The sequence below is a fragment of the Ruditapes philippinarum genome, unplaced genomic scaffold, assembly GCF_026571515.1.
Source record: "Ruditapes philippinarum isolate M1 unplaced genomic scaffold, ASM2657151v2 ctg1213_1_1_1_1, whole genome shotgun sequence".
NCBI classification, from domain to species: domain Eukaryota; kingdom Metazoa; phylum Mollusca; class Bivalvia; order Venerida; family Veneridae; genus Ruditapes; species Ruditapes philippinarum.
In genome coordinates, this window is record NW_026865813.1 from 132052 (window position 1) to 149469 (window position 17418).

Genomic DNA, 17418 nt, shown 5'->3' on the forward strand with positions numbered 1-17418 from the left:
GACACCAGTACTGGTTGGTTCTAGGAAGCAGACTTGAAAGTGATTAATATAAGTTACAAGAACTTGTTTTGCAATCAAGCTTAAATAAATATGTTTAAACCATCCATCATTTAATAACTTAAAATCAGTAAAATTAAAAAGTTTTTTGATTAACTAGGAATATTTGGTCACATATTTAGAGTTTATAGAAAAAGTAGCACCACCATTCTACCTAGAATCAAATTTTTATCAAGCAATTACATGTATAATTGTCATATACATGTTCAGTATGTTTTGCTTTGTTAACTTAATTGCTCAGTTGGATAAATTAGCAGTTTCCAGTGGACCACTATACAGCTCTAGTCACATTCACTTCTCACTGTGACACATAATATTTCCTTGTTATCATTGTGTAGATTAACTGAGCACAACAATATAAATGCAGTAAGTAATACATTTAACACCTATCTCATAGTAATGTTTCCACAACTCAACAAGGAATTTTTTCAGGATGAAGAAAAGGAAAGAGCCATTACATCATGGAGAAATAAGACAGAAGCCTCAAAGAAAGGGGAGCTTCTCAGAGAGATACACAAGCTCAAAGTACAGTAAGTACAGACTGTTTCTGATCATCTTTTTAAGAGTAGCAATAATTTAAATTATAAATTTCAGAAGTTTCTAAAATGCTTTGTTAACCTAGTACTACATTGTATTTCTTACATCAAAGACTGTTCTTACTACAAATTAGGGAAAAAAACTGGAAAAAAAACATTATATTACTGTTTACAGACTTTGTTTTGTTAATGCTGTTAAATAAATTAATAAATTTAATAAGCTTTTTGTAAAACTAACAATATTAATTCTAATACTATTCAACAGAAATGATGCAACTACCAGCAGTTACAGCATGAATGTCTGACTTGCACCTTAATGTTTGCATCTAAGTGACATTATGACAATATTAACTGTATTTTATAACTTCTTAGATTTTCAGTATTAGCTCGAATGTCATAATACTATTTTTATGATAGCAGATATTGTAAATTATTTTATTATTTGACTTTGTAGAATTTCACATCAGACAGTTAATTCATGATTATATTGACTGTTAATGATTGTTTTAGGATTCAAGCTATGGAGAGAGAGAAGTGTACACATTTATACAGCAAGCGCAGTGACTTCAGACATGATTATTGTCAGCTCGACGAAATGGAATCCAAAGCTATTGGAGAACGTAAATCAGAACGTGAGTCATCATTGTTTCTTTGTTTATAATCCAGTTCAAAAACAGCTGTTGTTGATGGTTATATTTTTTATTATTTCAATAATTTAGTACAGAAATTAAAATGCTTTTGTCTACTATGTTTGCTAATGTATAGTTTATATTGATTAGTTAATTAATCTTTTAATTAGATCAAATTGAATCTGCTGCAGTTTCACAATATCTCTAGGTAAATTTAGAAATAAAATGTTGTAACACACATATATACTGGTAGGGACTCAGGAGAGTGATTTAGAGCCAAGACTGACCCTCTTGTTTATTGTAGATATTTTCTTTTTCAGAGATAAAATTGAAACATCAGCTAGAGAAGATAAGTCATATGGTGAAAAGATTCCACAAGGAATTGAGAGACGTCCAACCAACGCCTGAATGTAAGACATAGATAATATTGAGTTTTTTTATGGATTGTAAAATAAAGGGATATCATTATTGTTTATACACCATTTCCTAAATAATGAATTACATAAAAAATGGTAAAGTTGAAATAAAAACTTTTTCAATTTCAAGTTTTAATCATGTTTTAATTGGTATGTTAAAAGAGCATATTTGTAGATTTAATTTAATATGAATGTAGGTAATAGTGTTTCAAAATTAGTTTCTCTAGAGTCTACATGATTTTGTTTTGAAATGAAAAATTTAGCCACCATGTAAGTAGTGGTTTTATTTGAAAATGACACTGACTAAGTTCATATGCATGTTAGTTTTAGGAATGTACATGTGTTGAGTTCTGAAACTATTAATTAATTTATTTACCAGTATTTAAAGTTGAAATATGATAGCATTATTTTATTAATTTATTTACAAGTATTTAAAGTTGAAATTGGATCGCATTATTTAAACACCACCAAAATATTGATACCAAATGTTATTGGAAATATTAAAAATGATTCCTAAAGTTACTGTAAACACAGCATATAAACAAGTCTACTTTTTGTTTTGTAAAAAGGAAACAAGTTAAAATATATAGGCTCCTAAGAAAGGTACAGTGATTGGAAGTAACAGGAGCTAGACATGAAGCATAGATAATTGTATAGGCTTGGAAGACATGGTACAGTGATTTGTTTATCCACTGCAGTAAGTTGACAACGGTTTTTTCATGTAAAAGATAAAAACACATATTTACAGTATATGTCATATTAAAGTAATATATTTTGATTGTTAGTTGTAGAGAGGTTGAAAGTGATTATGGAGGAGATAGAAGGAACTATCAATGCATTTAAAGATCAACAAAGAAAGCAGTAAGATCTTTTACAAAATTTTTGTTGTTGGTTTTTTTATGGCTTCTTTCATAAGAAATAGTAAATTGGTTATATTACGTTATGCCTAAAATTATTCTCCGTAATAAATGGATTTTTAATTGAACTCATTCATTTCTAGGACAGTTTTAAATGACTTTGCTAAAAAATATATGCCATGTTGAGACATTGAGGTTAACTTAGAGTTTAAACAAATCTCTGGATTTATTATTACTGCAGACTTATTATCCTTGATACAGGTTTTTTCTCAAAGGTTTTTGCTGAGTTTAGATGATTACTCTAATAGATATTCTAAATTAAAAGATTGGGAGGGGGGGGGTGGCAACACATCAAAATACCAGGTCGGTTTATGTATTTATTATAACTATTGGTTTCGAGAACTATATACCCTTCTTCAGGTTAAATATAAATTCTGTCATACAAAACATGACATATTCTACTGATGTTTTACAGTGAATTGATAAAATATCTTTTAATACTACATGTATGTGTCAACTTTGCTACATCTCTCCTGTTTCTACTTTAAAACATTGATAGTTTGACATATACGTTTTGTATAATGTATTGGTTATATGTAGTGTGATACTTATAATAAAAAGTTATAAAATAAAAAATTCATTTGCTTTTTTCATTTCATTGTATTTTTCAATTGAATATAGCATTCTACTGTACATATTATGACTATTATATTAGACCTTCTTGTTTTAAGGTATGAATCTATGTTACTAGAGGAAAGGACTTCTTGGCTGGAGATTCAAGCTTTAGAAAAAAAGTTTGATTCCTGGTCACAGATAGGGAATGATAGTACACTGACCAAAAGAAACACAAGTGCTAGTAAACCACTTGCTAGTGCTAGAGATATTACAAAAGATCTGCCACCAGAAGTTGCAGCATTTGAGGTATGTTAATATGATTGGTCTTTTTTTCCAAGTTATTGTAAATTCGGTTAAAAAAATTACATTCATCAAGGCTAAACACTTGCTGTTTATTTTCTCAGGCAAAAGGCTTGTTTCCACCCCACCCCCATTTTGAAATGATAAATTTCTAATTTTAATAAGTTTTTAAATAAAAATCAGAAGAAGGAGACATAAGTATTTTTGTAAAAGGCAGAATACCTTTTTGTGGAATTCTAAAAATCATGAAAATGGGCATAATTAATCTTTGTTATTTAGGTATAACAATACAAAAGTTAAAGTTAACCACTTACAGAATTTAATATTTAAATTATTGGTACCAATTTGCATGAATGCCAGAGACTTTACAAGCTTCAATTGTAATGTTTCACTTTGTCTTGACTTTGATTTTAAATCTTAATTGCTATCACCTAAAGTTGTTTCATCTCTTAATATAACAGATATTTACGAAATTTATTGATGGTTATTGCCAACTTAAGTTAGGTTTGGTTTGAATAGATTACTATATTCACTAATTTTACGACCTGATTTCAGAAATTTGTGGAGCAAAATGGTGGTGTGCGAGGTGGCTGGGATGAATATGATCATCAAACTTTCCTGAAATTTAGACAGCGCTATCAGGTTTGTGAAATAGTTATTTTTGAAATATATAAAGGGCTTCTAGGTTTGTTTAATCATTTCTGAAACACTGAAAGCACTGTCAGGTTGTTCCTTGGTTTCTAAAAAAATCTTTAAATACTTAATACTATTTATTATTGTAAGGTAAACCTGTTTTCTGTCTATTTATTATTGTAGGGTAACCTTGTTTTCTGTCTATTATTGTAGGGTAAACCTGTTTTCTTCCATTTACATTTAAAGATTAAACCTGTCATCAGTCTATTTATTTTTGCAGGGTAAACCTATTTTATTCCATTTATAATTAATTGTTAACCTGTTTTCTTTCTATTTATAATTTTAGGGTAAACCTGTTTTCTTGCAACATTTACTGCCAGCATTACCAACAAGGACAGAAGAGGAGATAAATTCACATGAAGAATGGTACCAAGAGTATTTGTTCCTGAATGAAACAAAGAAAGAAGCTATTAAAAGATGGCGCGAAAGAAAAGAGGTATGTATGTATTAAATGATATGAGCTGTACTGAAATAGCTGTCATTGTTAGCTCGACTATTCGCAGAATAATCGAGCTAATGCAGTCACCAATTTGTCAGCGTCGGCATCCCTGTGGTTAAGTTTTTGCGTGTAAGCTGGTATCTCCATAACTACTGAAGGGAATGGATTGAAACTTCACACACTTGTACTCTGCAATTATCTAACATGACTGGCACAAGTCCCATAACTCTGATTTGCTTTTTTGCATAATTATGCCCCATTTTCGACTTAGAAATTCTTGGTTAAGTTTTTGCATGTAAGCTGGTATCTCCATAACTACTGAAGGGAATGGATTGAAACTTCACACACTTGTTCTCTGTGATTATCTAACATGATTGGCACAAGTCCCATAACTCTGATTTGCTTTTTTGCATAATTATGCCCCTTTTTCGACTTAGAAATTCTTGGTTAAGTTTTTGCGTGTAAGCTGGTATCTCCATAACTACTGAAGGGAATGGATTGAAACTTCACACACTTGTTCTCTGTGATTATCTTACATGATTGGCACAAGTCCCATAACTCTTGATTTGATTTTTTTTTCATAATTATGCCCCTTTTTCGGCTTAGAAATTCTTGGTAAAGGTTTTGCTTGTAAGCTGGTATCTCCATAACTACTGAAGGGTTTGTGCCTTTTTTGGGACAATTTTATGCATTCATAATAATAAAGCAGTGATTTACTCGATAAAACATCTTAATAACAAGCCTTTGTACCTTTTCGGACAATTTTATGTATTCATATAGGTAAGCATTATTATACTCGATGAAACACCCTTGTGACAACTTTGTGTCGAGCATAACTGTCCTCCAACAGTTCTTGTTATTTTAATAGGAGGAAATACAGGAGAGATTATTGATTCAAACAAAATTTGGCCTGTTTCAAGAGGTCAAGATTACAGGAAACAAATACCTTTGTAACATTTTTGATTCCGTTTTTTGTTTATGGGCAATATCTTCAGTAGTGATGCTGTAAGGAGGATGTGTCTTTATGAATTCTGCAAGTGACAAAAATTTGTCATCATTTTAAAAATTTACAGTTAACTATCCATTACTGAGTAAGTGGGATATGTTGCTTTTTTAGCTTGACTATTCGATAAGAATAAGTAGAGCTATTGCAGTCACCCGAGCGTCGGCGTCGGCGTAACCACTTATGTTAAAGTTTTTGTAATAGTTCAAATATTTTCAAAGTCCATTGACATATGGCTTTGAAACTTTGCACACTTGTTCACCATCATGACCCCAACCTGTAGACAGGAGGAGGTAACTCTATCAAGCATTTTGACAGAATTATGCCCCTTTTTCGACTTAGAATTTACGTTAAAGTTTTTGTAATAGTTCAAATATTTTCAAAGTCCATTGACATATGGCTTTGAAACTTTGCACACTTGTTCACCATCATGACCCCAACCTGTAGACAGGAGGAGGTAACTCTACCAAGCATTTTGACAGAATTATGCCCCTTTTTCGACTTAGAATTTACGTTAAAGTTTTTGTAATAGTTCAAATATTTTCAAAGTCCATAGACATATGGCTTTGAAACTTTGCACACTTGTTCAACATCATGACCCCAACCTGTAGACAGCAGGAGGTAACTCTATTAAGCATTTTGACAGAATTATGCCCCTTTTTCGACTTAGAATTTACGTTAAAGTTTTTGTAATAGTTCAAATATTTTCAAAGTCCATTGACATATGGCTTTGAAACTTTGCACACTTGTTCACCATCATGACCCCAACCTGTAAACAGGAGGAGGTAACTGTATCAGGCATTTTTTTTTACTATCAAGCACTAAGAATAGTCGAGCATGCTGTCCTACCGACAGCTCTTGTTAACAACTCTTGTTTAAAAATATTTGATTTGAAGGTACTACAAATGTATATTTTATTAAACTCTTCCAAATGTGAAGTTCAAGGTCATATTATGAACTGCATATAGGTCTAGTTTTCTATTATTTTATAAGCTTGTTATAATTTTATTCCAGGAAGAGAAAGAAGAGTTACTTGCAAAGGCTGGGGAGGAACCAGAAGAAAAACCTGATGTAAAACAAGAAATGTTAAAGGCCCAGATAGAGAAAGAAAGAATGGAAAGAAAGTCTCATCTTAACGCATATAAAGTACAGAAAGAACTGGAGAGGGCACAAAAGGAGGAGAGAAAGTTACGAGAACAACTAGATGAACAAAAGAAAAAACAGGAATGGAAAAGGAGACAGGTCTGTTGAATATGGAGCACTTGTATTATATAGAGCACTTGTGAATACTAGTTACTGGTTCTAATTAATATAGAAATGTTTTTAGTAGTGCCGAAATTGTCTAGGTCATGAAATCCTTATGATTTTTTTAGAACATATGAAAAAATCAACTCTAATTTTAGTTTAATAGTCAAATGTTTTAAGATTAATAAAAATTTGAAAAGATCAGGTGTGTGATTTAAGTTTAAAGTTTTCTGTAATTTAAAGAAAATTAGTTCATTACTGACACATCTACAAAGACACTGCTTGCATATTTTGATATGCAAAGCAGCATGATAAAGTATACCTTTTCTTGGCTCTTGGCTTTGCGTTTTACATTTTCTTAACCTCGTTTCAATTTATTATCATACTGGTTTCCTTATTTGGAAAATAATAGTTTTCCGTAATGTGAAGATTTTCTGTACAGATTATAATATTTTAGTAATTTTTTGTTTTTTAAAGATTAAATAAACTATGGGGTTATGGTTGTTGATTTCAAACCACTCACTGATCATCGTCACAGGTTTGAATTCTGCCATAGACTTTGGATTCTTTTGTGTGTGGAAGCTATCCAACAAGCTTACAGAGAGTTGATAGTTCTACTCCAGTGCCTTCTTATGCCTGGAATAATACACGGTGGGGCACCTGAGGTCTTCCTCCACCAGTTAATCTGGTAAAGTGGCCATTTGGCCTTTAGTGTTGATGTGACGTAAAACCCAAACAACAACATTAAAAGCTATCAAATATGGTGTTTTATTTATTCAAACAGGAGGAGTTGAAGGCCAAGGTCATGGTTCATAAGAAACAAAGAGAAGAAGAGGAATCTTACTTAGAAATGCAGAAGAAAATGTGGGAGGAGGAAGAAAAAGAGAGACAAAAACAAATATCCTCGAGAGAAATTGCTAAATTTAGACAAAGGGTTTGTAGAATAACTTCTTATAAAGATAACAGATGAAGGCAATGATAATTTCACTGTTAAAATGAAGAATTATACTAATATCATGTAATAAAAAATGACTTGTATTTTTAATAGGGTTACTTCAGATGCTTAGACTTTTACTTTGATAAAGAAATCTGTTTTGACAATAACCATTGCAATGCTTGATTTGGCGTGGTATGATCTGTAATGTGTCAGTATGTTGTTAAACCCGAAGAAACAACCAAACAAAACATGAATATGGACTTGTTCATTATGTTTTATAAAAGATTGCAGTATCATAAGTACTTGAATTCAGCAGGTAAATATACATTTTATCACCACAAAAAATCAAACTGTTCCATAGTTTTAGATTATTTTTTAAATTGAATTGTGGATTTGAAACCAATAGTTCACATAGTTCAAATAATTTATAGATAAATTAAATAAACAACATCTTTTTATACAGGATGAAACTGCATTGTATCAAAAACTTGCAAAAGAAAAAGAGAAAGAAGAAGCCTTGAAAGAAAAGGAGCGCAGACTTGCAATGTTAAAAAGTCAGGTACGGTAGAGTTATTTATTTTTCTCTTGTTTTGAGAATTTTACAATTATTATAACATATGTAAATACTCTAACCTGTGCTTTAAAGGCATTTTTGTGGATGTCCAACTTATCCTGGACTTTTTTCACTGATAGAGGAAGAGGCCCTTCACTTTTAGTTCGGAAAAAATAATGTGGTATTTTTGCAAATAGGGACAAAAAACTTGTTTTAAACAACTGAAGAATATAATGCTGCTATTTTAAGCAGGGTTTAAACCATTTTACAATGATATTGGCACTTTTCACTTTAAAGGAAATAAACTAGCATTTTTTTTTCAATATTAAAACAATAACAATAATTTTTGCAGCAAATATAAAGCTGCATACTCGTTATAGACAACAAAAGTCACTTTACAATTATTTTGTATCCTGACAAAGGTATGAACTGAATACTTGTACTGATGTATAGTAAATAAGTAACCTGTATAAACAACTCTTTATATAACAGGTAGAAGTTGAGGTGGAGAGAGATCCTAACAGATTGTTAAAGCCGACAGCTGGTTGGAAAAATCGTAAGAAGGATAAAAGTTCAGCTGGAGGTCAGGTGCTACCCAATATGATGCCTCACAGGTAGTGGCTGTTTTATTTCTAAGTGTAGAAAATACTAAAGTGGTGAACTTTTGTGAATGTTGTATCGCTTTTATGCTATCTTTGACCTTTTATATCCACAATTTTATTAAACAGCATCTCCTCTCAGACTATTTGGAAAACTTTAAAACCCTCAAAATCTGGAAGTAAGAAATTTTGGCATGTATCATATATAGTAGAGCTTCACAAAAGTTATTTTTCTCATGTTTCTAGTGTATTTTATATAGTCTTTATATTGTAAAAGCAACTTGTAATATTACTGAATCTTAAGTTCAGAGAAAAGACACATTTATAAAATGACCCTGCCTTTAAAGTTTTATGTTGACATTGTATAAACATGTATTACAGTAGAATCATTAATCTTACATAAGCTTCCTGGATATATTCCTCACATGAATAAGTCCTCGGTGCCTAGTGGCATTTGAACCTACATTTAAGAGAGGCCAGTTATTTGATGTCCAAGACCATATGAACATGGCCACAAAGAGTGCTAGCTTTTTCTTTAGGAAGTATTCTTGTATTGAAGGGAAAATACCAGAAAAGAAGCGAAAATGATGTGTCAGAGAAAGATGTCCCGACAACATTTTATTTAAACACCTATAAATATATATAATTTTTTTGTGAACAACATAACAACATCTGAAATAAATAAGCATCTTTCAGAATGTGTATTGAGTGAGTATTTCTATCTATTTCAGAGCGGTTCCAGCATGGAGACAAGGTCCTTGAGAGCCTAGACTTGGCGCATTCAATCTACTTTAGGATATTGGAGCCAGTTGTCACACTGGAAAAAGAAAGACCAGAAGATTAGCATTAGCAAAAACTCGGCAAAGGTTTTACTGCACAAAGTAGAGGCTCAAAACAGAGCTCTGTTCAGGCATGGAGACAATGCCATTGAAAGCTTCAAAATTGAACATCGTGTGAACAATAGTAAAACATAGTATAATAATGTCTTGTGATCTTTATTCTCAAAATACAATGTACGTCAGAATGTTAAAAAATGTTGACAAGCTTATCACATTGAATAAAGTAAATATGTTGAGAAACAGGGCTGAGTTTGATCAGAACAGGAACAAGACAGTGGACACAGTGTTGGGTGTAGCATTCTTTAATCGGTGAAGTGTATTCACAGATGTTGTACTGCAAGAGTAGTATTATTAATTTAACATGTCATATGGTTATTTATTTCTTTTTCTTCTTTTTTGTCGAACTTATTTTCATTTGTACATACAAGGATGTAATTAATTATCTATAAATGCTTGAAACAAAGTTTTAACTGTAAAAAATTTAAAGATTATGCTTTTGTTTCTATTTAAATTTTACACAATTGAAATAGGATATGGTTATGCTTAATTTATTCCCTAAATTTAATGTACCTATAAGATTTCCTCTATTCCAAATTTCAGAATTAGACATATCTGTTGAATTTATATAAACTAGTAGTTTGACCAAATGCTTAAACTGATTTAACATTTTTCCTTGAATCAATGCAATTGAATTGTGTTATAATAAATTTTTTTATTACAAATAGGGCTTTGTTATTTTTCGCTTTCGAGCAAATGTTAAAGATAATAGATATAGTTTCTATTAAAATTACCAATTGAAATAGGATCATGGTTTAGTCATTTTATTCCCTAAAATTAATGTACCTATTAAGACTTTACCTCTATTTCCAACATGTTCTAGAATTGAGACAATATCTGTGTTTAATAAACTAGTAGTGCCATAATGCTTGAGAACTGATTTAACATTTTTCCTTGAATCACATAGCAATTGAATTTTTTAATAATTTATTTTATTACATACATTGTTTTGTTGAAATATTAAGATTCTTTGATTTTAAAAGGGTTACTTCTGTTCTAAAATGCTTAAGGAAATAAAATCAATTGAAAAACTTGAATTTGTTAGTATTTTGAGTATCGTCATTTATTAGGACAGTATGAAACCAGATCAAGCAGTCTTTGACTCAGACCAGCTAGATATGTATGAGCTCTGATTTAAACATATGAAATGGTTACGACCATATTTATTCCACCGATGTGGAAGTATTATTGCCGTTTCTGCCAGAATCTACTAGCAGAAATTTCAACTGCTTGAATTGTAATTTAGTGGACTTGTCCTGGTCAAGGCAGTGTAGTTAATCTAATTTTGGTACCAAACGTCCTGTATACAAGGTATAAACACGTTTGACATCTATAATATGTCACATTAAAGCCATTTTCGTCCAACACCTCTGAAAAGCTTGGAACATCTACACAAATGCCCAAAAGGTCAGCGTCCCATATAGAACGTACATCCATGACAAATCCCTTACTAGTATATTCTAAGAAGTTTATGTTGTAAAGAACAACAACGTAAAGAAGAAAAATTTCAATTGGTATTGTGCTTCAAAATCTTTTTAAAATTCACCATCCTGTATGCATATGGAAAATTCACAATGTAATTTGAATAACTATCATATGCTTGTATATGTAAAACATGCTTAAATAAAAACCAGATAAGGACTTCAAAGGATAAAATGTTCGCTTATGATAAATTTGCAACAGGACTGATATTACATACATACAAACACGTGCAATATTTTTCTCCTTAAAAAAAATACATAGTAGTCATGGCGATTTGGAAAACGTATCAAAAATTAATGATTTATGAATAAAGCACGCTCTATTTGAATGGAATTGGATCGAGTGCCAAAAAAAAAAAAAATCACCGCAACCTCTGGGTCAATGGAGTGGTTCCAGATATAACCGAACCTGCATTAAAGAGGGGGGCGGGTAACGGATAATAGGACCTACTTCATCCTTCATGGTATATTTTACCAAAGTTTTCCTAAATTTAAAGCCTCCTCTATTCTCCGGGGTTGCATAGGTTTGAAACGTCAGGTGTTTCAAATATAAGTGATTCCCAATTTAACTATGAATGGTAAAGTGCATAGAAAACTAACTTACTAATATGCTGATCTCCACTTAGTAGTATTGTCCAGAATTTATCCGTACAAAAAATACAGTTGGAAAGGAGCTACACCGAGCCAAAAAAAATCTTATAACAACTGGAGCACTTTGGGAAAATATGAAAAGGATGATAAAGAATTATACCAAAAGTCAATTTTAAGTTCGATTGAGTTAAAAGCGTTCAAACGCTTATCATTTAGGTCATTTTGCACAAATAAAATTATTCTTATCATTCTGGAGAATGATCTGAACCTTTCCACGCATGCAGGTTATCGGAACAATTCAAATACATATAAACACGTATTAAGTCCCGTCATGTCGGAGCCCTTTTACAGGACATAACTTTGGTAGAAAAAGCACTGAATATGAACATAACGCTACTATATTGGTAATAAATCTTCCTATGAGTGTTAGTTTGGGCACTTAGAAAAATTCGAGATAGACAGACGAAAGGGTGGACGAGAGTCCGGCGAACGTAAGAAGCGACAGCTATATTCATCCCCACTGTGAGGATTTTATTTTATTTATAAAAACTGATTTTATATACATCTAGTATTTAGCGCTACTTGCGATGTACAAAACCCCATCAATCAAAGTTGTGATTCGTTGAATAATCTTAATTTGTCACATACATTGGTTAAATTAATTTCAATTCTGATTCATATATAGTTCATCATCATGAAATTAGTGACCATTATTGAATAAAGTTTGTTTACTTGTGTATTTGAATGCCTTTCGGCAGTTTTTATTGAATATATGTAATAACCACTTCCGCATACATTGTACAAGTAAATGAAGACTTGTTCTCGGCAAATACTAGAATTTTTTTCATGTTGAGTTTAAACTCTATAAGTCGGGGAAATAAACGTGTGACATGAGGTGTTATATGAATACATTGGAAAATACTTAATATTGATTTAAAAAACTAAACGATAAAACTAAAACATTCAAGTAGCATCTTTCGCTCGTACATAAAAAAATAAGGACTTACAATTATGTGGATAAAATTTGTAGCGTTTCTCTCTTGTTGTATAATAATTTCTGCTTACCCTAACGGACCACCAAAAAGCGTGTGTAAAGACGGGATGCCAGTTCATGTAAAAGATGGACGACATATATCCTCCTCAAAATATATCTAGCCCTTTCATCATAGACGTCAATACGACTGTTATTCGACCGGGAGAAACCATTCGGGTCAAAGTTCGCAGCAACAAGGGCGAAATGTTTCGCGGTCTTTTTCTCCAGGTTCATCCGATTCCAAATTCCGCAAATGACGAAGTTAAATATGAAGCCGCTGGTCTTTTCGATAGAAAGTTAAAAAATGTGAAGATCATGACGTGCAGAATACTTTTAGACACGTTGACTCATAAAGATCCATTTATGAAAATAGAAGCTTCTTTTGATTGGAGAGCTCCCTTATATCTTACACGGAATCTTGTTGTCAGGGCGACAATTTTGAAGAATTTCGACACATATTGGCATAATGTTATGTCGCCGAAAATAACTGTGATAAAAGACGAAATATCCGAAGTTAAATCTTTGGAGAAACCTTGGCTAAAAGAAATTATTAAAACTATTAAATCTGAATACGACGTCAGTGCTAGACGTGATATTGTAAGAGCACGATTTGAACGCGGTTTCAGACAAGCCATAGATCGTAACGGTATTGTTATGGTTAATTTTGTAACCAATTTACTACCGTTTGAAGACAGTCATGTCCCTAGAGCTCTAAATTCTAATCAATCTGTATATTTGAAAGGTGAACCCATACAAGCAGTTTCGTTAAGTGATACTTCAAATGTTACACTGTCAACGAATGATACTAATGACATATCTCAATCAGCAGAAAATGAAAATACTACTGACATAAATTCTATTGAAAAAGTCCCTGTCGAGGAGGCTGGAGAGAATATAACCGCCGCTGAAGTTGCAACAAATGTTGAGAGTAGCTTAGACTGGGATACCGACAACGGAGAGGAGTTTAATGATGAAGATATAGATTTTGATCACAATGTTGCGGGTTTATTTAACGAGACATTTGACATGTCTCACGAGAAGAATACGCCCATGATGGAACAATATTATGAAGTTCTTGTGAAAAGTTTGTTAAAAGGGGACGAAATGGTGGCGGATACACTAAGTGAACTCTTAGAAAATAACTAAAACCCTCCATTAATATATTTGTCAAATAAATGGAATATACACGCTATAAACATTTTTTCTCTTGAAAATTTAGCCAGTGGAATTGCCTCTCGAACTATCTATGGTAACGTAAAGGGATTAGATAGAATTGAAGTTGTGATATAAAATTTACTGATTAAAGTTTTAAAAGTCCAATCATACCGCTGGAATGTAACAGACTTGCATGTCTCCATCTATACTAGGGATATGGGCCTTTCATCATATTGTTGAAACAGTAATTAACAAGCAATTAAATGTCTTCCTCAAGTAAATATCGTTCTTGTCACTTAAACCAGTCACATCAATATACATGGATAATGTTCTATTTCTAACTGAAACTCACTGCTTCAAAAATGTTTTTTTTTCTACTCATCAAAATGAATTAACTTTTTTTTAAATGGTACGTTATAATATCTTGTTACTATCATTTATTTTATTTATTTTTTTGTAATAAACGACATTGGACAATGCAATCTGATATAAGATCAGATCTTCTTATAAAGTGTTTTTGTTCGGTTTTACATCGCAGCAGCACAGAAGAGATCAAAAGGCGAGTTTCCAGCTTTACTGGCAGAGGAAGACCTCAAGTGCCCCTCCGTGCATTATTTCAGGCCCGAGTAAAACAACTGACGTTCCGTTAGCTAGCTGGATAGCTTAGATTCCTAACATGAAAAATTCCCTTTCCAGACGGGATCTGAGCCCACAGAGGTGTGGGGCAAATTGTTTGAACTCAACGGTCAAAAGGCACACATGGTATCTATATGTAATTATTTTAAGGACACACGGTAAGTTTTAATTAATATATAACAACCTGAAAAGCCTGTGCGTTTGAAATTAAGAGGGTACGTAATATAATCCCGATACAACACTGGCCAATCCTGCATAAGATTTAAGAGGAAAAAGCACGACCTTTTTTGGCACATTTGTTTAAGTATGATTTATTAAAATTTTTATTTAAGATCCATATTGTTAAAACCACATTCGGATCAGTTTCCTGGAATTCACTAGAACTGGTGGGGTTATTTTCATGACCCATCTGACTTAAGTTCAGATTTATTTTAGTTATTTCTTGCATGTAGTGTCTTAAGAGGCAGACACCTCAACCACCAGACGACACTTTCCTTCTACTGGCCTACCAGTATTTTATCATGCTTGACACTTTGTTGGGAAAAGAGGAAGCTGACTTCTTTAGCTAAGGTATTCCATGTATTAAAAGAAATGGCCACATGTACCAGCTTAGTAATAAGCTTACTCTTTATCAAAATTTGACTATACATGTATATAAATAGACTGCTTACATAATTTGGCCTGGAAAAACTAAACTTAATGTCAGTGGGGAATGTGTTTAAATCTTAGCATTCTAGTGACAAATATATGAGAACATGCTGCAACATTCAACTAGCATTGAAAGACGATTTGTAATAGTGTTTTTGAAATTATAAGAAATTGTTTTAAATAAATAAAATGATGGCATTGATGATTTGACTTTTAAAACTTCAAAAACAATGAAAAACACTTAATCTTATTATTCAACTTTAATTATATTTGTTATGCATTTGATAATTTATTACAATTATAATGAACACTGCTAAACTAATTAAATTGTTTTTAATGATAATTTGGTTGATAATTGATCTGAACAAATAAAAAAAATGTCTTATCAAACTTATTTCAAACTTATTTACTTATAAAGGTTAATTTGATACATAATTATAAATCAAACAAGAGCTGTCGGTAGGACAGCATGCTCGACTATTCTAAGTGCTTGATAGTAAAAGAGCCTAATGTTCAATTTTTTAAGTTCACAAAAGGGCTAATTTTTTTTATAAATTCATGTTTTAGGCCTTTGTCTAATTATACAGTATTGGCTTGACTATTCGGAAGGTAATGTCACAAGGGTGTTTTATTGAGTATAATAATACTAATTACCTATGAATACATAAATTTGACAGAAATGGTACAAAGGCTTGTTATTAAGATGTTTTATGCAGTAAATCACTGCTTTATTATTATGAATCCATAAAATTGTCCCAAAAAAGGCACAAACCCTTCAGTAGTTATTGAGAAAACAGCTTACAAGCAAAACTTTACCATGAATTTCTAAGTTGAAAAAGGGGAGAAAAATCAGCCTAAATGCAAGATAGAATTATGGATCTTTGTCAGTGACCTACAATTATGACCCTAAATGCATATGTGAAGTTTTAAATAAATATCTTTAAAAGTTATTGAGATATGTAAAACTTGCATGTAAACATTAACCAAGAGACTAAGTAGAAAAGGGGATATGAATCAGCCTTAATGCAAGATAGAGTTATGGAACTTGGTCAGTGACATACAATTATGACCCTCCAATTATGACCCTAATTGCATGTGTAAAGTTTCAAGTAAATATCTTTGAAGACCTTTAACCAAAATTTCTAAGTTTCAAAGGGGCAAATAATTCTGCAAATATTGCTGGCAGAGTTATGCAATTTTGCAAACTGATGTACATTGTTACTATGAAAAAGTGTTTTAAATTTCAATTGAATATCTCAAGCAATAATTGAGATATTTGACTTTACAAAAAAACTTTAACCAAAATTTCTAAGTTCCAAAGGGGCATAATTCTGTCAATATTGTAGGCAGAGTTATCCAACTTGTCAATCTGATGAACCTTGTTACTATAAATAAGTATTGTAAGTTTCAATTGAATATCTCAAGCAATAATTGAGATATTTGACTTTACAAAAAACTTTAACCAAAATTTCTAAGTTAAAAAGGGCCATAATTCTGTCAATATTGTAGGCAGAGTTATCCAACTTGTCAATCTGATGTACCTTGTTACTATAAATAAGTATTGTAAGTTTCAATTGAATATCTCAAGCAATAATTGAGATATTTGACTTTACAAAAAAACTTTAACCAAAATTTCTAAGTTAAAAAGGGGCATAATTCTGTCAATATTGTAGGCAGAGTTATCCAACTTGTCAATCTGATGTATATTGTTACTATAAATAAGTATTGTAAGTTTCAATTGAATATCTCAAGTAATAATTGAGATATTTGACTTTACAAAAAACTTTAACCAACGCAGACGCCGACGCGGACGCTGACGCCGACGCCGACGCCGGGGCGACTACAATAGCTCTCATATTCTTCGAATAGTCGAGCTAAAAACAAAAGTTCATTATTCATCAATTTTAATGGAGCATAATAATACATTAGAAACCTATGAAACAAGGGATTTTGTCCGGGTAGGTAAGGGGATTTTTTCCAGCCTTGCAAAAACATGAAGGGGATTATGTCCACCCATGGAGGGGATTTTGTCCGGGTATGCGAAGGGGACTTTATCCGAAGGGGGATTATGTCCGTACACCGATACAACATATACTTGA

General features: G+C 31.9%; 2 protein-coding genes across 2 annotated transcripts in view; both read left to right on the top strand.

Annotated features, from left to right (window-relative positions):
• Positions 1–10018, top strand: part of LOC132730403 (coiled-coil domain-containing protein 112-like) — an 11483-nt gene extending 1465 nt beyond the window's left edge. Inside the window, exons 2-13 of the mRNA XM_060716319.1 lie at positions 490–587; positions 1104–1225; positions 1543–1632; positions 2424–2499; positions 3227–3416; positions 3966–4052; positions 4390–4539; positions 6560–6787; positions 7575–7724; positions 8191–8286; positions 8773–8894; positions 9611–10018. Coding sequence (XP_060572302.1) covers positions 490–587; positions 1104–1225; positions 1543–1632; positions 2424–2499; positions 3227–3416; positions 3966–4052; positions 4390–4539; positions 6560–6787; positions 7575–7724; positions 8191–8286; positions 8773–8894; positions 9611–9641 — 1440 coding nt within the window. The 3' untranslated portion in view covers positions 9642–10018. The remainder of the gene's footprint in view (positions 1–489; positions 588–1103; positions 1226–1542; positions 1633–2423; positions 2500–3226; positions 3417–3965; positions 4053–4389; positions 4540–6559; positions 6788–7574; positions 7725–8190; positions 8287–8772; positions 8895–9610) is intronic.
• Positions 10019–12696: 2678 nt separating this feature from the next.
• On the top strand, positions 12697–14044 carry LOC132730400 (uncharacterized). Its single transcript, XM_060716314.1, has one exon. It carries the CDS (start codon positions 12968–12970, stop codon positions 14024–14026), a length of 1059 nt encoding a protein of 352 aa, XP_060572297.1. The 5' UTR covers positions 12697–12967; the 3' UTR covers positions 14027–14044.
• The last annotated feature ends 3374 nt before the right edge of the window (positions 14045–17418 follow it).

Bases quoted from the DNA above. Each gene is read 5' to 3' on its own strand.
- LOC132730400 (XM_060716314.1), top strand. From the start codon at position 12,968: ATGGACGACATATATCCTCCTCAAAATATATCTAGCCCTTTCATCATA.